At 28.8% G+C, this 24,553-nt stretch overlaps 1 protein-coding gene across 2 annotated transcripts in view; it reads left to right on the top strand.

Moving 5' to 3' along the window:
• Positions 1-24,553, top strand: part of LOC129960584 (neuroligin-4, X-linked-like) — a 264,029-nt gene that overhangs the window by 172,669 nt on the left and 66,807 nt on the right. For both annotated transcript variants that reach the window (XM_056074076.1, XM_056074078.1), the window contains exon 2: positions 14,920-15,069. In XM_056074076.1, the coding sequence (XP_055930051.1) occupies positions 14,920-15,069 (150 nt within the window). The remainder of the gene's footprint in view (positions 1-14,919; positions 15,070-24,553) is intronic.

Below are 24,553 nucleotides of genomic sequence, written 5' to 3'. Positions count from 1 at the left end.
CGCTTTTCGTTAACACAAAGTCCTTTTTTATGGTTTTGTCTCAATGTTCATTTCCAATGTGTTCTGTTGATTCATTTGAATCATCATGCTGAAATCCGAATGGTTTCATAGTGTGACATACTAAGTATAGTTTTCTTAGTTCCGTTTTCGTAATTCTTCACAAACGTTTCGTCTGCAATCATAATTTGAGCAGCAAATATTTGTTGTGCTGTTTAAGTAAAAATATAGACATGTATTGTATCATAATGCAAAAATTCATTTTAGAATCAATAATTTATTTAATGACTGAAGTATTACGTACCTTGATTTGATTCTCTTTCATTTTCACAATGAAATTGTGAGGGGGAAAGAAATTTTGAACAAATTTCTTGAGTAATAGCTAAATGCCGTTTCGAATATCTGTCAAAGATGTTGAAAAAAAGCATTTGTATTGCAAAAGAAGCAATTTTGGCTTTACATTAATTAAATACGACCGCGGGGCCATTTTAAATTCCAGATGTATCTAGGATTAACTTCTTTTAGGATTTAAAGAATATTTGCTTCGTTCTTTAATAGAGCCTTGACGAAAGTAACGTTAAACTGATGGTTGTAATAATTAAATGAGATTCGTGGAATAATTCATGGAAAATGTACCCCCTGTTTATGCTGTTCAATCCGTTTACAAAATTTTCTTTTACTCTCTAAACATCAAGAAAGTTGCAAAATATTCTAAAATATAGATTGCTGAATAACTTGGATATAATTTGATCTTAACATTAAATTAATTGAGTAATTTCAAAACCTTTTCATTCCTTTCAAAACAGAATTGCTAATCCTCAAAATTACATTAGAATGAGAACCAAGTATTAAGCTTTAATTTCTAGATATTGAAATTTATTTAATTTTAATTACATTCTTTCTTACAAAGTATTTTGAGGAAATTGTGCTTATACAGAATGCAAAGCAGATGCATTTCATGAAAAGATTATGCATGGCTCCAAAGGTTAATTCTCATGAGGCAAGCCTCTAATCGTTGAATAATTGGGCGATAAATACCTAGTGCTTTGAGTAAAATTATCGTTGGATATACTTGTGAGAGCACAAGAGGATTCTATCATTATCTTCTAGATAGAATTAAATCTTAGTTAGCAAATACATTGTATTGATAATTATTGTAAGATAGCTTTGAATGGTATAATAGAAGAATGAAAAGTTCATAATAAAAGAAATTAATAGATAGTTTATCAGCCTAAATGTGGAAATTAGAGTTTATAACACAGTTTAATCATTTTTTTAAAAAGATGTCCTACGACGCATTGAGTGAAAAGATTTATGCCCAAAAATATTAAAATGGAATTTAAAACAAATGCTAATAAACGAATTGGTTGAAACATATAGGCATAGTGCTAGCCATATACCCAAGTTGACAGTTTTGATTTCCAGTTGAAATGAGTGGAATTTAATATCTTCGAGATTCATCTCAACTCTCGTGTGAAGCTTGATGCGCCTGACGTGGGAAGTTTATTTGAAACGAAATACTTTTAGAGATATCTACAAATAAAAGGGTTTATAGGAAGCATATAATATCTAACTAGCGTCTGATTTATGTAATGTTTAACTTTGCAATTGTGAAAGAAGAAATATCAATAATAATAATAATATCTTCTATATACTAGGGCAATCTTAGGCCAGGTGCTTCTTATTACACTTAAGTATTATAATATAGTAGATTTCATAAGAGTCTGCAAAATCACGGTGTAAATTAAAATAAATAGGAATAAACGAGTTCGCTGAAACGATATAGGCACAGTCCAAGCCATATATCCAAACTGACAGTTTTGATTGCTAGTTGAAATGAGTGGAATTTAATATCTTCGAAGTCCATCTCAACTCCCGTAAGCAGATTGATGCGCCTGACGCGGGAAGTTTATTTGAAACGAAATATTTTTAGAGATATCTACAAATAAAAGTATTCATAGGAAGCATATAAATATCTAATTAGAAACAGCAATAATAATTGCGTCTGATTTATGTAATGTTTCACTTTGCAATTGTGAAAGAAGAAATATCAAGAATAATAATAAACTCTTCTATGCCCTTCTTCTCCCTAGGATCAATCAGGCCAGGTACTTCTGACTATACTTAAGTATTATAATATAGTAGTTTCATAACAGTCTGCAAAATCACAATGTAAATTAAAACAGTAATTTGATTAATAAATTATTTGTATAAAAACTTTTTAAATAGATAAATATATCTACTCTGATAATCGAAAACATACCTGCTTTATCAACAATGGCCATTTTGGTAATCTAATAAGGATTCTTAGAGTTAGAAACTTATAATTTGTAACCTATTATTTTTTTTACCTATTATAAGCCTGTAACTTCTTAGTTACACTTTGCTTCTAATTTTTAAAATGATTAACTTCGAAAAGGACTGGTTCCCACATGCCCTACCATACAACTGACTACATTCAAACACTTTAGTTTGATAATTATGAAGTTATCTAAAAATTTATTTTAGCTAAGGAGTACAAATCAATGATGAAACTTTCTAATTTCCATTGCATTCTTATTTAGTTCTGAATCTAAAGTGGAAACTTGTTTCATCTTTGATAAAAGGTAATTGCTATACTTTTTATTGAAGACATAGATAGCTATTTATGCATTTAATACAGAATATAGGTTATATGTAAAATTGGATTAGACGCAATAAAGAAAAATTTATCATTATAATAGATGTTGAATTGTTTTTGAGGATTTCATGCTTATGAATTGTCGTAGGCGCCTTTCTTGTTGCGATTCCCTGTTTGCCATTTCGCGGTTTTTTGTCAGGGCGTTTTCTTCAACTACAAAATCGAATATTGTTTAGTATTAATTTTTTTCTGGACCATTCTTCATCAATTTCGAAAAGAAGCATTTCATCTTGATTCATAATTATAATTAATGCTCTTATTTTTTTTTTTTTTTAAATGTAAATCTGAAATTATTTTGGCTGCATTGAAATTAGGTCTCGGTGAAATTTGAAATGGGTAAAATAATGTGGATACTTTATGAAACTCTCTATGCATTTTGTCTGTAACAATGAAAGCGAGTATCATGCATAACTATTCGACGATAATACGAGTAATTTGTGCTCATTTATCTTTCATCTGGCAGCTACGTTGCTTTAATTATTTCTGCTGCTGGATTGTGACGGGTAAATCGGAATAAGCACTCACTTAATAAATTTCGTCGGAATTACAAATGATTATACAAAGCGGTCTAAATTATTGTCAAAACAAAAGACTGTTTCAGTGCCATTAGATAATTAAATAATGAATGACTATGAAATGCCACTGATTCAATCGCATTTTAACGAATCACTGTGCCAGCTTCGTTTGCGCTCCTAATTAAAAACATTCCATTCTTTGGAATCGAAAGGGGTTGCTGTCGCCATTTTTGGAAATTAATGAAGAGCTTGTTCCTGACTAGATGGAACTGGGCGTTTATGATGGGAGAATGTTCCATTTATTAATTAGTAACATTTAAATGCTAGAGTTTAGATAAAGTTGAGTGAAAATTATGTTAAGCAAAGATGAAAGATATTTAAAACGTTCCTGCTTAATTTCAAATGATATGCTGAACTTTCTGAGGAATTCTGTAATGGCAAATGAAGAAATAATGAAGAATATAAATAATTGCATTTTTACTTGCATTTTGATCAGGTGGGTACTTTTGTTAAAAGCAATTTAAAATGTATTGATTTAAAAATTAAAAATGATCCGACTTTTTTTTATTATTTTAAGTGGTCAAAATGTCCCTGTGTTTTATTTATTCAATATTTCAAGCATTCCTTTTTTGCGTATTAAAAAACAAGTGCATTTTGCAATAATTAATTTATGTTTATCTGATCAATGAAGTGATGCATTAGTAATCCAAAATATGATATAGCATTATCGAAACAATTTATCGAATATATAAACATTTAAAACAAAAATCAGTAAATAATTGAAACCATGTTTTTTTTCCTTCTAAATGCAGCATAATTACTAAAGTTATTTTCTTGAAATTTCAACTGATTCTTCAAACTCTTTCTCTTTTATCTTATCGGAACGAATGACAGATTTTTTTAATATTTAATTCTGTATTTAAGTAAAGTAGCAATTGATTAAAAAGGAGTAAGTATTCCTGGCTTAAATATCTCGAGTGTCTTTTACTTTCTTAGATGAAATGAAATAACAAGAAACTAATTATAAGGCTAAAAAATAGCTAATTATATGTCCCGAGTAGAATAACTCGGGCCCTATAATTAGGAGGTCAAATGAATACATAAGTGAAGATGATGAGTTCTACTGTATCATTAAAGATGGTCATGGTTGAAGAATAACTGAATTCAATAATGAAACAAATTTATGACCAATATTAAGTTAATTTCATTAATTAAGTTCTCTTAATTTAATATTTTGGTTTCAGGATTTACAAAATGTTATGCAAAAATTATCTTTGAAATCGCACCTTACTAATTCATTTTCTTCAAATCTGAACATTTTAGTTCGCCTAAATAAATATTTTAATATCTATTCTAATTCCTTTTTTCAAACTAGACATATTGACAATCGTGTTCCATTCAACGTTTATATAAATAAATTAAAAACTACGCTTTATGAATATTTTTCTAAGGGAAACTTCGAATAATCGGAATCAAGCCTATTCACTAATCATACTTAATAGTAATTATCCAATATGTTTTGAGAAAAACCCATTTTAACTATAAAACAAATTATTTTTTTATATGATATATTGCCAAAACTACAACAAAGCTTATCAACTTCTAGATTGTAACAAATTAAATAAAATGTAATTGCTTAAAATGTGTCACAATAGAAATAATTTAAATTTTGCTATTTTTTACGCATTATAATGAATATTATAGCATACTATAAATATTCAAATGAATTGTAATAAGTTTTGATATATCTAATTTCTTGTTATGTATGTGATGATGCTTTAGTATTGATTAAATTGTATTTTCTCTTAAAAATTCATATAAGATTTTTTCTTCGAAAACACCAGATTTAGTACATCCAAAGGGAATTAATTAAGATACAAATAAAATCTCATTACTCTCTTTGTTAAACTGGACAAACTTGTAAACTGTCATTTTGTAATCGATTTTGACTCATTTCCTGATGTGCTAGGGATTTGAAATATTGCATAATTTTGTATTCTCTATAATATTTAAAGATTTTAATAATTTAATCATTAGTCAATTTATTAATATAATTATTTTATTTCATATGAGCAATGGTGAATTTGAGAAAAAAAATGGATTCCACGATTCTATATTATTTGAAAAATTGAATTATAATGACTACAAAAGACTGTAAAAATGAATTTAAAGACTAGAAAGAAGAAATTTAAATATTTTTAAAAAAACAGAAAGGGATGTGTTTTTAAAAACTGTTCTCATGAAATGTATTTTTTTTTCAAATAATTTTTAATAATTGCAAAATACTTTTTTAGAGAAAAAAGAATGGCGAAATCCAAAATTTACCTTACAGTGATTTCATTATATAAAATTTTGAAACTATACAAAACATTCTCTTTGATCATTTTGTTAAGCTTTCGAACACCATCTCTTGAAGGACATTTTGCAGTTTCGAGAATTTTTTTTTTTTTTATCAACATGAAACTCATTTATTTCTAGCAACACATACATCGAGAAAATGCAGCTGAAACTCGGGAGGGCTGAAAGAAAAGGAGTAATCAGTATCTTCGAGAAGGAAAATTCGGTCACGTAAAAATGTCGTCAAGGAGATGCATTTTGTAGATATTATAAATAATTGATCCATTTCGGCGTCGAATTTCTACTATAATATATCATTATATTGGCAAAATTATTGTAGTTATTATAGCTTATTTCAGCTGAGAGAGCAAAATTTCATGAGATCTGTATTATTGAATTCAAGCGATATCTGTTTTCGTCTTAATGTAGTATTAAGAAGTGAATAATATCTTTATATTACATTCATCCATGTGTACAGTGTAAGAAAACATATACAGTATAAAGGTTGCAAAATGTGTATTATCATTTCATGACTCTGTATCATTACTATTATACTCGCATTACTGTATATATATTAAGTATTATAAATTCGAATCCTCAACCTTCCCCAATCATCCGGTAAGTAGATTTGTGGGCCACTCAGTGAATATAAAATTTCTAAAGTTCAAATAAATTGTTCTTAAATTTTTCAAAGATTTTTAACTACACATTATTATTATTCAAAATTATGCAAAAATTATACATGATTTTTATTAAAAATTATACAACATATCAAACAAATTTTATGCCTTAATCCTTTATAGGACATAATTCCGAGCATTGACAAATAAAATTATTGAGGGTTATATCATGATAAACTGATGATGTAAATACTAAAACATCAAAAGTTCGTTGGTTTGCTGATTAATTTACGAAATAATGGGCGGTAAATATATTTACCAAAGATCATTCAGGGAAAACTGAAAGTGATAAACATGCTTACCACTGAGAGTTAACGGTAAAAATATCATCAAATGTTCATTGGTAAGTATACTTGCCACTCAGTTTTCGGCAATTTAAAACAACTTTATGTTTTTTAGCTAGAAATCATGGAATTCAAATTCAGTAATATCTTGCATTAAAGTTTGAAGCTCAATTTGCATTTATTAGTTTGGCTGGGCGGATTGTAACACTGCATAAAAATAAAACTGTTGCAGTCTGACGCAATTTTATTAATAACATCTTAGCCACGTTTTGCTTTAAGAAATAAATTAAAATGTTGTAACTACAGTATTTAAATAATCAATACATCAGAAATGTGGTCAAAATGTGAATAAAATCATTAAAAAGAAGATTCCGGATTTTAAGAAATTCCAACTGTATTAACAGTTTTTATTCATTTTTGAAAATGAACGTTGAATTTAAATTAAATAACAAATAATTATAATTAATTATAAGAATATCTTAGACATAAGGAACGCAACACAGGGGGGTTTCATATCTGAAAAGGTTTTCAGGAGTTAAAATGTAATGACAAACGCTGGAGCTAAATGTCGCTATGAAAACACATCGAGAATGGGCGATGGTAAGCATATTTAGCACTTTTGAATTTAAATGATATTTAATAGTAGACTTAATGCATTTTACAGCTATTAAGGTAGCTCAATCGAATTTTAAGCATCTGATTACAATATTTATAACTTTCAACTACTTTTCTGAGTCCTCATAAAGAAAACTTTTGCAAGTGGTAAGAATATATACCAGAGAACTACAAAGGTTTAAACCCCCCCCCCCCCAAAAAAAAATCAAGATTTTGAAACTTTAGCTACATTTGTTAATTTCATTCGACATCCACCAAATGCTTTTCATTGGCAAATGCTAGTTTTACAAACAATTTATATTACCTAATATGATTATATTGTTTTAGATTTTTAAAGATTGGGACAGGAAAAGCTGTTTTACGAGTGATCTGAAAAGATATTCTTTTTATGACTTGCTCTTTTAACAAACAATATTCTTATTTCTTAGGTCATGTACTTTTCATAAAATTATATTTGAGATTTCGATCAGCTGTGGCTATGCGTTTCTTACTATCCCGATATGATAGCAATGAATCAAAGATGGAAAATTCTGCTGTGACGATGGAATATAACACAGTTAATATTTTATAACACCGTGGTTGGAGTGGATAAATCAAATCAATGTTTATCTCACAATCCTGTAACAAGAAATCAGTGAAGAAAATATTACGAAAAGACTTTTCAAAGTTTACTAAATCACACGGTGTGGAATTCTTTTATATAAAAAAACAATGGTAGTTTACATTAATTCGGCTTTCAAATAAAATTGATTAAACGATTGATTGAAGAAGGAAGTACTGTACTGATATTCGCAACTACGTTATCCCTAAAGGGTCTGAGAATGTATCACGCTTAATTGGCAGTCAGTTTCCTTCACATATTGAAAGTTATTGTTGTAGAAAAAGAAAATCAGCGCGAAAATGTGCCTTATGCTTTCTTTAAACAACTGAGAAGGGAAAGCTCATTCGAAGAGAAAATAAGATTTAAAAGCAAAGGCTGTGTTGTTGATCTCTGTGTAGGACCGTGTTTTGAAATGTATCACAATGTTATCGTGTTGTTAAAACTTCTGAAAAGCGAATATATAGAAAAGAAAACTATTTTTCTCTTTAAAATCATGTGGAATTTTATTTGCAATGCAATTTTTAAATAATGTTTTTGAAGAGATATCTTATATTAATCCTTATAGATTTTTATTTTAATAAGAATAAGCTTTAAATGTTTTGTTTTCATTTTGTTGCAACTTTCTTATTTTAACGAGAATCATGCTGAAAGATTTCTTTTCTGTAAAAATAATATTTAGTACCCTTATTATTTTTTAGTCAATGGATGTAAAATCCGGATGCAATTATATTAGAATGTTATTTATTGTTTCAGAAAAAAAAAAGTGAAATATCGGGGCAACTATATAGAAATTAATGGGTGGATTTGATTATTACATAGTTTTATTTTTTGACTACGTGTTTTTACATCCATTGATTATAATTTATACTGTTATCTTCATAAATAATGTAGGATAAAATGGTTTTCATTTAACTTTTTTAAGCAGAAAGTTAAATGCAAATTTATTTAAGAGAATAAGAATTAAATCTATTTTGTTTAAGATATTAATCAAACATTGTTTTACCGATATCATATTAAATGATATGAAGCGAAATTGTTTTAATTCCTGAAAAAAACCAATATAATTGAACATTTTGTGTTATAAACATATACAGCGTTTTACAAAATCTATAAATATAGGAATATATAATTTGTCTGAGAAAATAAAAACATAAAATTGCTTGTATTATATTTTTTAAAGTAATCTATAGCTCTGTGTATAGTTTATTTATATATAATTTAAACTATTAATTCTACTCTTTAAGGGAGAAAAAAACCCGTTAAACTTTTTATATCTATCATAATTAAAAACTCATAATTCATTTAAACTTAATTTCGTGTTATGTAATGAATACTTAGCTTATTGAAATTTACTTGGAATAAAAATGCACCTACTTTCTTTCTATTTGCTTTACTTTATTTATTCTTACTTTAACTAGTCTTATAATGTCTTAAAAGACTAGTTACTATGTTTTAACTGCTTTTGATAGTTTCCAAAGATGATAATTTCACTAATGTTACGGCACTTCCTCCTCTAAGTCCTTAAAGTTAAGGGGTTCGCTTGTGGGGAATGTATGGAGACGCACAGTCAACAGGCATCGGTAAGAAACGACGACTTTATTAACATGAAGTCACGGATACACAGACAACAAAGACACAGCCGAGTCGCACACAAGCAATACACAGCAATACTTCTCACAAACAGGACAATAATGGTAAACAGCTCGAAGCACTCAGGGTGAAAGATCTCGTTCAACTATTAACCAGAGTTGAACTCAAAACATTGCCTCCAGCTCGGTCGCGTGGTCTTTTATACTTCCCGAGACACGACAGAGAGGGTTCTTGAAAAGTCAAGTATATCTCGGTTACTATTGGCTCTATCGTGAAATCCTGGAAGATTCCCGTATTATCTATTTTATCACCAAATGGTTACCAAGTTTGTTGCCAAGCCTGGGAATCACTGATTGCGCATCCGATCAGCATCCAACATCCTGATCGTATAACGGTCTTTCAAGTGATTGAAAGAACCGTGCTGGGAAGCAACATTACAGATTTGTAACACTTAAAGTCTCAATTCGACTTCTTTCAGTATAAATTAAGATGGTGAAAACAAACGGGAATTGCAAATTTTAAAAATTCTCTACAAATCAGTTGAATGGCTAAATTTAAACTGATTTTTAAAAAGTGACTATTTATCTATGTATTTATAAAGTTGCAAGACGAAAAAACTTATTACCGCAAAAGAGAATAGATGTTTATTTCTAGAGAAATATATAAAGTAAATTGAATTTTGAAAAAAAAAATAATAATAATAATAATAAAGGCAGAGAGTTACCCCAGGGCTTAGTTTCGAATTTTGTGAAATGGGTGAATTAGTTTTATCGCCACCAGATCGGTTTGTAAATTTCCAGGAACACAAAAAAATGTTTCGTTTGAATGGAAGAAACCTCCATCTCCTCCTACTTCTCAATATCTTATATTTTTTAGTGCATTGGTTTGGTAAATGTACAAACACTATGTTTAGTATCATTTTCAATTGACTGTGCTCTTAACAAGCACAACAGAAGGTTTGAATTCAAAATTCTTTATATTGACTCATTTAACGGAAGATATTTAAATGGTGATACATGAGTTATTCCTTATATCACTACTTATTGTTGACTATTTTATTATATAGATTATTAAGAGACTTTCCATATAAAGGCATATCTGTGCTAAAACAGAGAAGAAAGAATCCTTTTGTTAATATGTGCGATTAATCAATTTTTAACTTTCTTCCTTTTATCTACTACTAAATAAAAAAAGGGCCGCGGTGACCTGGTGGTAAAATCTCGGCTTAGGAACCGGAGGGATTCAGTTCGTGACCTGATTCCATTGAAGAACCATCGTGTAAGCGGGCCTGGTGCATGCTAAATCCGTCGGGGCCAACCCCTCCTCTCCGATGGATGGTGTGGAAGTTTAGGAGGTGGGTTCCATTCCAGGTGTCGTCCTCGTCATTTGTCCGATGTTCATATTTACGAGGGCTGTCTTAAAATAACGTAGTGTTGCTTTAATATGACTAAACTAAATGAAAAAAACATATTTTGTCTCCCTCAGAAGGTAAGAAAATTAAATACAAAAATTATTATTGCTGATACTTAAAATTTAGTAAGTTAATTTTAAAATCATTGACTAATATGCAGATAAATTGGCAAATAAATCACGGACATAAAACAGATAACTAAAGAGCATCAATTTTTATGAAAATTTAATAATATGCTTATTTTTGAAAACTACGCAAGCTGGAAAATTAATAATATAGACTTCATTTTTTAAATCTAATAATGTTTAGAAGGTGAGGAAATATTTGTACATTGCAGTATACATTCCTAATAAAAAATTAATTCAATTTTTTAAATATTTTATCCTGAAGAGTTTCGGAGTGAATTATTATACGAAATTCATTTTACATTACTTTAAAATTAAAAAGATAAGCTTTTTAGAGATACAATTTTTAATTTCCTATAATTTTATCCCTTAATCTGAATAAATTTAAAAAAATACTGATATGCCTATTTTACATAAATCTGTAAATTATTTTAGCAATCTTATTTATAAGCAAGGAGATTGAGATGATATGAAAGGCATTTTTTGCGTACTTTATTCCTGCTATAGAATAAAATGTAAATTCAGAAAAAGAAATTAAACAAAAAAGTAGGAAACAATATCATGCTACGAAGATTAGAATTTTCTCAATCTTTCGGTATCCAACAGTAACTGCTTATATCTTCTGGTGCTATCCACACAGGCGAAGGACATATAGGATAAACCAGTTTCCATTCATGTGATAACATGTAGGATTTTCGAAACGCATAAAAATTTGGAATAGTTTCTACCTGTTTTTTTTTCTTTACTAGAGATACTGATTACCCATGGTTCACAGAGGGAAAGAAATTGAAACCGTATTTGCTTTTTCTACAGAGTCATGTCCATTCGGCTGCATGGCGTTTCAAACATACCATAAAAAATAAGTCACTCAGAGCATTCATTTTTTGCCTCATTTTGTTATTCATCCTTTATTTCGATCATATTATAAGCCAAAAATATCGTATAAAGTGCTTATATCAGTTTTTTTCTTAATCGGAGGTTGAGCTGTTGACGACATTGATTATGTGTCAGGTGGATGAAGAATTGGTAGGAAGGAGGGTCATTTTTTTTGTAAGTTTTCAGGACTGACCTGTCATTAGGATTTAGATGATTAAGCTGCTGTCAGTAATTGTTTAAACAGTTTATTAAAAGACTAAAGCAGTTTATCAGCATTGTTTAAGCAGTTTATTATAAGACAAAAGTTATTACATGTCAGATGATTTTAGTAGCTAGTATGATTTTGAGAGAATGTGCACAAGTTTAGCAGACATACTTCCGAAATGAGTAGAAATGGTACCATTGTAAATAATGTAGTTCCTTCTGATGATGATGATTCAGGGATATTGTTTAATTTGTGTTTAAAATCATGTATTTTGTCTGAAGCTTTTTTAATGATAAACAAATGAATCCTCGAAATTTTATTCCTCTTTAAGTATAACAGCAGGTAGCGGGGATCTGAGTAACTTAAGAGGGGATAATTGAGAATACAGAGGTAAACTATAGTTTTGAAGCCAGTTTGTGGTCTTAGGAGTACAATAACTAAAATTAATCTGAAATGTTTCTCAATAAGCCAACAGAGATACACATAAATCAGAAATATGCGAGCGCTGACAGTTTATACAACAGTGATCTAAAACGCAGCTTAATGAAAAATATATCAAATCCATTTTTCTTTAACTTTTCATGCTGCCTTTTCGACTTCAGACATTTGATACAAAACAAAGAATTTATTAATGATTTAAATTTGCATTGCAAAAAGCCAAAGTTAATGCTAGTTGCTATTTCGTTGTATTAAAGAGAAATACGACGCACATCGTAACAACAGTTTCTGTCTCTTTTTTAATAGAGTTGCATTTAACATGAGTCGTCCATCTTGGACGGTACTGAAACAGGAATGCCCAGAAAGGTTAAGAGAAAAAAAGACTTTGTCTGCGCATCGGAGACAGTTTTCAAACGCTTATCACCAAATCTCAATCTTTTGACAGATTTTAAATCCTTACCAATGTATGTTAAGGTTTCACCCATGACAGATGGTAGTCTTGAGGTTAGTTGATTGTATAGAAGAGGAAGAAGATGAAAACGTTCAGTTGATGAAATCATGTGATTATTTATTTATTTAAAAAAGTACACAGCAGAAATGACTCCATTTACAAAATGTATCAACCCAAAACACGTAAAGAACACAAGCCGTGATGAACAAGTAAAAAAACAACAAATGAAAATACAAAATTACAAAGCTCAAATACATACCTAAAATACAAACACCTAGCAAGGCACGCACACACACACACACACACACACACACACACACACACACACACACACACACACACACACACAAGCACAATACCAAGACCTAAGCATGAGCACATATAAACAACTCAATACGTACAGTTGAAAATAATGAGTAATCTAGCATTAAAAAAATAATATAGTTTAAGTAAAAACTTGTAGTTAAGCGTTGAGAATAAGTCGCTTTAAAAACACTAAGAGTCATATGATGAATATCAAATTCCACAAAGATCCTGTTCAAAGTCTTATAAAATGTATACAAAGTGAACCTGTTAATGCAATAAAATTTATACAAAGTAAACCTGTTAATATAATATAATTTAGAATAAACATTTGTAAATGTGCTCTGGAACCTTAAAGATTTTAAAGGCTCAGAGAAGTCTGTAGAGCTCGGTATACAGTGAAATCGATTGAACTACTGATAACCTTATTAAAATAAAATACAGGAAACTTTTCATCTACAACACAAACTTGGCAAATTAAAAAATCACGTAGACAAGAAGAAGATATAGCTTGAGGGTAAAACCAATTTTTCTTGTAAAGCAAACGTCACAAGAAAAATTTTTTTATATGTTCAATAATTTAAATTTTGTTACGGTAGTTAGTACCCAAATAGAGGTACAATATTCCTGACAAGATCTAACATGAGCATAATATAAAATCTTTAGGACAATTTCAGTCGACAATTTCTTAGCATTACGTTTGAGAATTCCAGCCTTGGAAACTATGAAATCAATAAGTTGGGAAAAATAATGTTTAGTGTCAGAGGATATAGAATATGAGCACCGTAATACTAAGACATCAGACAATGGTAGTTTTGTACAAGAGCCCATGCAACAGAGTAGAGAAATTCAGGCCTCTACAATATCTCCTACCACTGAGGCTGAAAAGGGGAAGCTGCTGTAGGCTCTAGATATAACCAATTTATTTTTTTGCTTACTGGATATTTAATGCTTTAGTTATTTTTTAAATAAGCTAAAAGCCACCTTCAGTAATATATTCTTGACATCCTAACATTTTAAATTAAAAAAATGTTCCACTCTTTTGAGATCCAAATTAACCAAGTTATGAATCTTTGAATTTCCTTATTGTAGGCCCATCAACGTTATATAACAGATAGTTAAAAGGCCCTTAGCAGTTATCTGTTGGTAGAATATATAAATGCTGCTGATTATAACATATAATTACTTAGCAGAAATTCCAATTTCAATTCAACTCGTTCTGTGCAAGAGAATGTTTTTGTTTTAAATAGTTTTCGCACTATTATTTTTTAAATTTTTTTTTCTTATTTTTTTAAAAAAAAAATCTTTTTGGAGTTTGTAAAATAGTTTCTTACTTGACCGACCGTTGATAACCTTTCAAATATTGAGTTTATTGAGCATTCTAATACATTTTATCCTGAACAGCTATTTATTTATGAATTTCAACGCTGAACAGGTTTTTTTCGCAATGGGTCACTTTCAAAAAAGTCTTGTCAACCACGTGTAATAGCTTTTAATTTTATAGTAATTTGAACAACTATTTTGTCCTTAAATAGGAACAACAAAACAAAGTACCTAAACACTGGTGAACGACAAACATTGGATGCTTTGGAAATTTGTCTAACTGAAATTATTTATCATTAATGAATGATTAATAGCAGCGAATAATCCGTAGATACTTATCTACCAATAATGATTTTAAACGGAAGTCATTTTATTTTTAAATAGCATGAGAAAATCCAAAAAGGAAGAAACTTGAATAAGAAATATTAATAAACCCAGTTCTTTTCTATCTCCATACACTAATGCTTATTGTTTCTTTCTAATTGCAGAAAAACGAGACGGATCTCGACTCCCAACAATTGTTTTCTTGCATGGAGATTCATACGAGTGGAGCTCTGGCAATCCGTATGACGGCACAATACTCGCTGGCTTTGGAGAGGTTATTGTCATCACTCTTAATTACAGACTTGGTATTTTAGGTAAGAATAATGTTTGTTTTCGAGAAGAAAGTTTATATTCGGTTAGGAACGTTTTCACGTTATAAGTGTATTTAATTTAAAGCATATATAAACAAACTTTTACCCCTTTGAGAGGAAAAGAATAGCTTCTTTATCACCTTTTTATATTAATAAACTTGTCTTTGTCATTTTTCCACAAAAATTATTTTAATGGATATTTAAATGCTTCTTCTATTTTAAAAAAAATTCTATAATATTTAAAATTAATTAGAATGTCTTTAAAATAATTTTAAATTCGTATCTTTTCAAATGATGAATTTTTTTTATTTGTAGTGAAAGAAAATGATTTTCTGAGTAAAGATTTGTTGCAGAAATGCTTGTTCACATTAATACATTTATGAAATATTTAAGATTTAATGAGCGCAATGTGTTAAGAGGAAAAATGCAATTTCCTTATGAATTATTGAAACTAAAAAAGAAGGGATAAATATGTTCCACTGCTTCAACGCTTTGTCGGCCAATAGAGGATGGCCCGTGAATTTGTGGATCAGTTGCTTTTGGTTGTCAATGAACAAAAGATCAATTGTATCGATAAAGAAAAACCTGAATTTGATAACGAAATTGCTAAAATATAACAAAAAAATAAATTAAATAAATAACTAAAATAATTAACTAATAAACCACTAATATATAACTAATAAGTAACTAATTTAAAATATATTAAAAATAACTAATATATAATTCTTAATTTTTGAAATTTCCCAATTAATGCAAAATCATGTTGTTAATTTTTCTTTATTTTCGTTTTGATAAAAATATACTACATTCTCTCAGAATATCCGAGAGTCCCTTTCAGATTGTCATTTCCTGCTGCTTTTGAAAATTTTCCCCTTAATTCCCACAGCCTTTTTTATTATGTAATAATATATGTAAGCTTCTGAATATATTCAATAGAAAGACCATATTTCATTTTCTGTGGGAATCTACAACAGAGGGGAACCCTTTTTGTCAGTGATATTTTCGGCATCTACTAGCAAATTGTTGAGTCTGGTTTCTTTGCCGGAACTGAATAATTATAAACGCATGTATTGACAACGGATTTCTGTTTTTTATGATCTACAAACCCTGAAAGAGATAACATCTTTTGATGGAATGCGGATGGTCAGTTTTTAAACTTTTCAAGGAGAATGACATCCATCTAAACACTTTTCAAGGAGAATGAAATCCATCTAAACACTTTTCAAGGAGAATGACATCCATCTAAACACTGTGACAAGGGGTCAAATTTGAAGTTGATTGAGGAACAGTCTTATTAGAACCAGAATTGCACATATCATCCAGGCATTTGAAGGAAATGTACAAGGAAACAAATTTTATCCTTCCCTGTAAATGAGATGTAACAAATGTTAACATAAGGGTTCAGTGAATACTGAAGTTCCTTGAGATGCGGCGGGATATATATTGCCCCCTCTTTTGTGAGAAAATTAAAGTTATTAAAAAATTGCAGTTGTAAAATATTTCACTATCAGCTTATGCAACTTCCCTATGCGCTTTTTTAAGGTGATTATTATTTAATATAGTGGCTCTCAAATGATGATATGTAATTTGAATATTCAATGTGGGCATGGACAAAATCAGATGAAGGTAGATAAGCCTCATCTCTGTATTCTTTTAGATGTTAATGTTGTTATGCTTTTAATCTCACTTTTAATATGATGTTTAGAATTAAAAATTACCTTGATTATTTTTTTTTTTCGCAACTAGAATGTAAAAAAAAATTCCCCTGAGCGAAAACCTATACTGGAAGAAAATTTTCTAAAAGAGAAAAGACCAAGAAGCATAAGTGATAAAACACATTAATTAAAGTTTATTTAAAAATATTTGGAGAGATCTCGTTCTATGAGATGTATTAATAAATGTAAATCTCCAATAAGGAATATGCAAACAAAAAATCTTTCTTTCTTTTCTCACCATTTAATGGCCCGAAAAGCTTCAATAGTTATATAATCTACTCATATGTTTCTGAAAGCTTAAATAAAAGTGCGAATGACACGCACATATAAAAATGGCATTTACACACTATTAACCATACATGAGGTGTCTTATATTTTCTTTTATGTTAAAGTAAATATAATAGAAAAAGTAAACGTCTTCTGGAATAAATTTGTTGTTAGAATATTTTATGCTCCATTGTCCTTAGTTTATATTTTTTAAATAAAAATATTACTTTTTTAGCATGATGCATTATCTATAAAGTAAAAAAAAAAAAAAAAAACGTCGAAAACCCATCCACGAGTAAGAAGACAAAATACAGAAGTTCGTATTGAAAATCAATAGAAGGAGAAATAGTGATGTTATATATTCTTATACTTTGTTGGGATGTTTTACTTTTCTTGTTTTTGCGCTGTAATGAACAGGGAGGGAGTTAAAGCACTCCAAATGTTTCATCCAACTCTTCATTCATGTCGCATTCCAAAATATCCTTCGAAGCATTCGAAGTACTCATTTCATCATCAGTATCAGAATGTAATTTTGAGGAAATTGCCAATGTAATAATTCTTGAAGATTTCGAGTCAAGAGGAACAAAAGAAAGAGACTTGGTGATATTCTGGATATTTGCTACATACTTTTTAGCTTGCTTTATATCAAAAGAATTGGCATCTTACTTTAGAGAAAAATTAGGTTCTTGTTTTGCAAAATTTTAAAACTGATTCACTGTTTATAAAAATCAGGGGAGGAACCAGGTAGGACAAATTTTGTTTTAAGTTGAGAAATTTTCTCAGAATCTATCGCCAGATTCTGAACTTAATATTAGACTTTTTCTTGATTTTCTTATTATGTGCTTTTATTACCAGGATTATTGGGTAAATAAGAAGATATAAAACTTTTATTTTCCTCTAACATATCGTGAATTAACTGAGACAAAAACTTATTCTGATGGAAGTTTTATTCAGTTATGTTTCAGTATGAAAAGTATATATTCAGAACATACGCGTCATTCTGAATATTAACGTAAGGAGCTTTGACATTTGAATAAAATCAAGCTTGTTGAATTGTATGGAATTAAACTAACATTTGTAAGAATTTCTTGTCACGATATTCAATATGCATATTCCATATCGTGACAATGCAATACTAGAATAGCTTACATTTGGGATTATTCGTTATTATGAATTAAAGAAAGTAACTCACGAAAAGGCTTTTTAAATATTATTGCTGAAAGAAAGTTTTAGCATTAAAAGACAATTAAGTAAACACTTCTAATAAAGAAATTTAAAAAAAGAATCGAAGAATATAAATATGGTGATAAAATAATAAAATATTTCTTAACTTAATAAATATTCTTTCAGCTGTTATCTCACCTCCAATCATAGGGCTTCTAATCATCGGCAATTATTTATGAAAGAAACCAGAATGAATTTTCATTCAATAGTAACGTATATATAAAATATGAAATGTAAAAGCTGAAGCTATTATTATGTTTAATTTTTAATATTCTGCTACCTAGCGAATTTCGAAATCTAAGCGAGATTTCGATGTATCATAATAAAAGCAAATTTATCTAAATCTTAAAAGAATTTTGCCTCTGATCTTATAACTTCGAAATCAAATATTAAACCACTCGATATGTTTGTTTGTTTTTTACTTTGTAAGCAATAAGGAATGAAAATTCTAATTAAAATAAGTAGTATTTCCAAATTTAACTGATTTACAGATAAATTTGTAATTGTTATGTTTATATGTAATGGATTATTGTATACATTAATGACGATTCAAAATTATTAAAACGATTATTAAAAAACACTGTTACAAAGTTGTAGGTTACTTTAGTCACATCTCGTAAAAAGTACACAATTCGAGGTTTTATTATGATAATATGGTTCAAATATTTTTATAGTTTAAGAATATGTAAACAATTACATGAAGAACAAAATAGTTAATGTGAAAGATCTTTATAACGGCTATGAAATTAGCCATCAAGATAAACAAAACAAAAAATTTCAAAGGGTAGTGCGCCGAATTATCTTAAAGTATGGAAAGTTTCTATGTTTATCACATTTTCTAAACTTTATGCAATGAAGCTATAGAAATTTTGGAAGATGTTGTGAGAAGCTTAAAGAATAAATTTGTGTAACTGTATACAACGAAGTTATCGCAGAAACAATAGGAAATTTCTATTAATTTTTAATTTATTAAAAGTCTGATTATTGCTTTGAATTAGTTTTTATCAATATTATTACCAAGAAGAAACCGCTTGCCAAATGTAAAATTTTTATAATACGTCGGTTGGAGATTTTTTGCTGTGTCAGTCAATTAAATGTTATACCTGTATAGAGATGTATTTTAAGGAAATAGAATTTATTAACTGGAAGATGAAATAATACTAATATGAAAACACTAATATAAAAAATCTGTTGTTGTATGTATCCAAATATAAATGAAAAAAGTAAAAATTTTCAATATTAGGACACTAAAAGTATTGCACAAAAGTATGTCTTAGATCATAGTCATAATTTTAAGAAAGCAAAAACATGATTCGAAATGCACAAACTATATCCACAAGATTAGGACGATGAATTAGAATGAATAATTTTATGTTTTTTTATGTTGCTTGAAATCGAGATATTTAAATATCTAAAAATACAATTTTCAGTTACTAAAATTTAGCTTCATATAAAAAATACATTTTGCTAACATAACATTTATAATATATCATTAAAATGGTAGCACAAAAGACAGAAAACTGATTTCATTATCAATGCAAAATTCCTCGATTTATTTATAAAGCTAAAATTATTAATGTTTTTAAAATGTTGCTCAAGACTGAAGTAACCAATTGATATTGATTTAAAGATTTAAATGCTAGTAATTTCATTCAAAGAAATGTCAGGGTAAGAATTTATTTGACAGGATTTGTGACAGTAAACATACCAAATTGTATGTATAATTAGAGTCAATCAGCATTTTATTAGAAATCATATTTTTATTCATAGATCAAATCCAGACAAAGAAGGCGGCATTTTATATCCTTTTATGTACCTTCAAAAGCCGATTTTTTTCTTACACTTAATAATTGCACTAGTTTCAAAGATTCAAGAAATCAGATAATTTAGAAATTATTAAATTAGTGATTCATAATAGGACTTGAGGGGGAAAAAGTTCTGTTATTTGCTACTTTATTTTTGGATTCGTTAGGAAAATGTCTAAGGGATTCTTATTTATAGATCAAATCAACACAAACAAGGCGGTATTTTATACCCTTTTATGTACTTTCGAAAGCTGTTTTTTTTTTCTGAAACTTCCCAATTGTACTAGCTTCGAGAAATCACAGTTCAAATAATTTAGAAATTGTTAAATTAGCGATTCATAATAAGACTTGGTGGAAAAAAATTCTTTCGTTTGCTACTTTATTTTTGGATTCGTTTGGAGAAAGTCTAAGGGATTCTAAAAAATAAGATAGATATCCTTCTTTGTGTTAAATACAGAAAAGAGAAGAAATGCACTCCCAAAGCCTTTCGTTACTGATTGGGGAGGGTACCATTCCTTTGTTACTTTTCTCAAACGACGGAAGGGTGGTAACAAATTTAAATTTACTGTTCCTTTTAAAACTGAAATAAAGTGTCTTTTGTGTTTTTTTGAAACTAGGAAATGGAAACAACAAAGTTTCATAAAGTTTGAATTGATTGTAGCGTGAACGGAAAATAGCCGAAAAGCATTTTTTTATGTTTTAAGAAATTTATATCGGTTAAACATCTTAAGGTGCAAATAAATAGCAAATGAATTGCTGCAAGATTTATCTGAAAACTTCTGTGGATAGTTTTTTTTTATCAGTAGTTGATTTGTTAAACAATTTGAATACAAAAATCATTATAGAAATGTTGTGATTAAAAATTACTACTCACACTAATCAATTACTTTATAATTGATTAGTGTGATTCCTGATAGTTTCAATGAAAAGTTAATATATTAAAATTCTTTTTTTCAAATACTTCATTTTGAATTTACTGTGAATATTGAAAAATAACAATGCACTCTAAAAATAAAATTTTATTATAGGAATCATTATAGGAATTCTGTGATTAAAGATTACTACTCACACTACTTATAGTTGATTAGTGTGACTACTGGCAGTTCCAATGAAAAGTTAATATGTTAAAATTCGTTTCTCAAATACTTCATTTTGATTTTACTGTGAATACAGAAAAATAACAATGCATTCTAAAAAAATATTATTTTTTCACAGCCAATTCTTGAGCTGTAGGTAAACGTTTTCCTGCAACGTTCAGCAGAAAAATCATGTTTTAATGTCATGTTTAATGCATTGATACATTTTTAATACATTTACATTTTGCGTTTACATTTTTAATAAATACATAATACATTGTAATAATACATTTTAATGCATTTTTAAATTTAATTTGTCAATGAAAATATTTTAATTTCATCTAAGCCATTTTTCAGAATCTTTGAGGCATCGAAATTATTTTGTTAAGACTTGTTGTTATCATTGCACTTTATATTAGCTTTTTTACTTTAGTTCATTTCATTATGATTTATTGCAGACTGTGTCTTCCGAGAGCAATAAAATCTTTTGATTTATTTTTTTATCCAACCCACCATCTTATTAGGTTTCAGAAGAAGTGGAAACGTGGCCCGAGGTATATTAAAATAAAAATAAAAAAACTATATTCCTTTCGAAAAAACAGATATACTTTTTCGTCTGTTTTATTTCTATACAATATAATGTGATGTTAGCCTGAAACTAAATTAAAACAGCTGGGGGCTCTTGATTCCATGTTTCAAGAAGATTAAGGATTTAATGACAATTTTATGACGATGCGAACGATTTATCCGTAACAAATGTTGAAAATGATGTTTACAGTATAAATTATTGATAATTAGACATCTGATTTCTGAACTTTGGTCCTATATCGTGTTGCAAAAGATACAAAAGTATTTCTATCCTGTTATTGATTGAACAATTTTTGCGAAAACTGCTGATAACTGTGGAGATGGTTCTCTTGTGATTTGTTTCATACCACAAAAATACAATCAAATGATGAATTTGTGAACGGCCTTTCTTTCTGAACAGATAAAGAAATATTTACAACTTAAATTTTTTATTGAATTTGAAATTTTTGGAAAGAACTCCTAGTTAAGGCTTAATAAATAATAATGAAAGTTCCGTGATTATTCGAGTTATTGAATAATGATGGAATTCTTAAGACAGCTCTTGAAAATGTATTGCATAAATTTATATATGAATGAGAATTCATTTAATAGTAAATATAAATGATATAAAATGTAGAAATAGCAAATCATCTAAATAAATTACTATCATTAAACTTCAAATAAATATTATTTTTAAAGATTTTTGTTGTAGAAATTTGTATTGTAGAATACGTAGGCAGCAATTCTTTCATTCTAAAAAAAAATGAGTAATAATTAATGTATAACTCTGTCTTAGTAAAGTATTTATATTTTTCGTGCATTCACTTCGTTTTTGGTTGTCATAGTTGAAGAATGTATTTTAAGGTATAGAAGGTATTAATTAACAATATATATATATATATGAATACTACAAAAACTAAAACAAAATCACGGGATCAAGGTAAGTTTTTCGTCTCATAGTTTATATATAGAAATAATCTAGTTAGAAAAGCTAATATTTGGGTTCTTCTAAGAAGATATCATCTTCTGGTATCTCGAGGAAAGGATGGCATATTTACGCAAAGTTACACCGCTGTATTCTGTACTACTTTTTGTCAGGAGCTTCCGAGGTACAGGCGAAAGATCAAGGAACATGCTGATCATCAACGACAGGTCAGATAACCTTTGGAATCCTCAAAATACAATTTAAAAATTCATTAGAGTGGGGTTCTAAAGAATAATTTTTGGACTGCTTACATGAAAACACCATATTGAGTTTTCAATTTTAATGTTCTCACTTTTCAATTTTTGCTATGCAACAGTTCTTCATTATTCAAAATTGTTTCGTTTCATAATTCTTTTAAAGTTCTAACTGCCCGCTCTCACCAACCACCCCAATAGACGGCTGTTGATGAATAGAATTTACAAGAAATTTGAAAGATATCAACTTCTTTAACAATATTTTGGAATATTACCAAAATTCTTTTACATTCTGTACATTTGTACCTGATATCATGTGTAAAAGATATCAGATACAAAAGTCCAACAAGATCAGTATCAACTGTGTCAAAGGCAGTAGCATCCTAAAATCTATTTGAGGCAAAGTATTGGATCAGAAACGAAGAACTTCGCTTTAAACTGTTTATATTTAATGTAATGACTCATAATTTTACAAGTAGTATTCCCTTTCAAAGTAATTTAGACCTTTTCTCTCAAAACATTTAAATGGATCTGCATTCTATTAAACCCATTCATTTTATAATATTGTTCAATTACCTTTGGGGGAAAAAGCATATTTAAGCAAAAATATTGGTAGAAGAAAGGAGGGCTTGTTGACTTTTTTATAACTTCACTTGTTGAAACATTCATTCGCGTTGTTGCTCTGAAAATACCATCACTCTCAACAAACATATCACATGCGCAGTAATAGCAGAAGATGGGGGAAAAAACGGATTGTACTTAATCATATGTCTCTCAGATACTTCTTTTCATGTGAAAAAGTTCCCCAACTTTTCTTTCATTGCGTTTACATTTTGCATCAGTAATAAAAGAAAGAATCTATGCATCACGCCAGCTGATCAGCTCACAACTAGGAAATTTTACGACTACAGAAAAGAATTCTCAGCTTATAAATTTAAGTTTCTCAATTTGACTTCAGGTCTCACTTGATCAACTTCTTTTCCACAGAATATTTACTTGGAAGTCCATTTCTCAGAAATTTGGTACAACCATTAAGTTCTTTTACATTATTCTGATTTAGACAAATGAAAACCAATATTTTATTTGAGAAGGAAACACACTTCTACTGAAATATTCTATGAATAATAATAATAATAAAACATAATAATAATAAAAAAAAAACCTTCAGCATGAAAAATAAAAATAAAAAGAAGTGCAAATCAGAACACAGGATATATAAGGTAGGAAATTTCGGAAAAAACATCATGGTACACTGATTGTCAAGAAAAGAAAAATTAAAAAATCAGTAATATTTTTTAATAAATGGTAAACGATTAGAAGTTAAATAATATCTGCATTTATCCTGCGAATACCAGAATATCGAACTAGAGCAATCCTAAATGAAAATAAAGAATTATAGCTAGAAATATATTTCCTTAACATCCACAGAATAATGGAGAATCTTGAAGATCTTGTTTATGGAGGATGCAGTTCAAAGTAGCTTATATCAAAACGATGTAAGGAACCTTTATGGTTGTATCAAACTTCTGAGAACTGCCCTTCTAATGAAATATTCACTGAATAGGAAGTTGATCAGGAGAGACGTAAAGTCACATGAAATTAGTATCCAAATTGACAGACGTCTGTTCAAGTTTTCCTGCTGATGAAGCAACCT

The sequence above is a fragment of the Argiope bruennichi genome, chromosome X2 (assembly GCF_947563725.1).
Source record: "Argiope bruennichi chromosome X2, qqArgBrue1.1, whole genome shotgun sequence".
NCBI lineage: Eukaryota > Metazoa > Arthropoda > Arachnida > Araneae > Araneidae > Argiope > Argiope bruennichi.
Note: the sequence above shows the minus strand (reverse complement) of the source record. Positions and strands in the feature narration are given on the sequence as shown.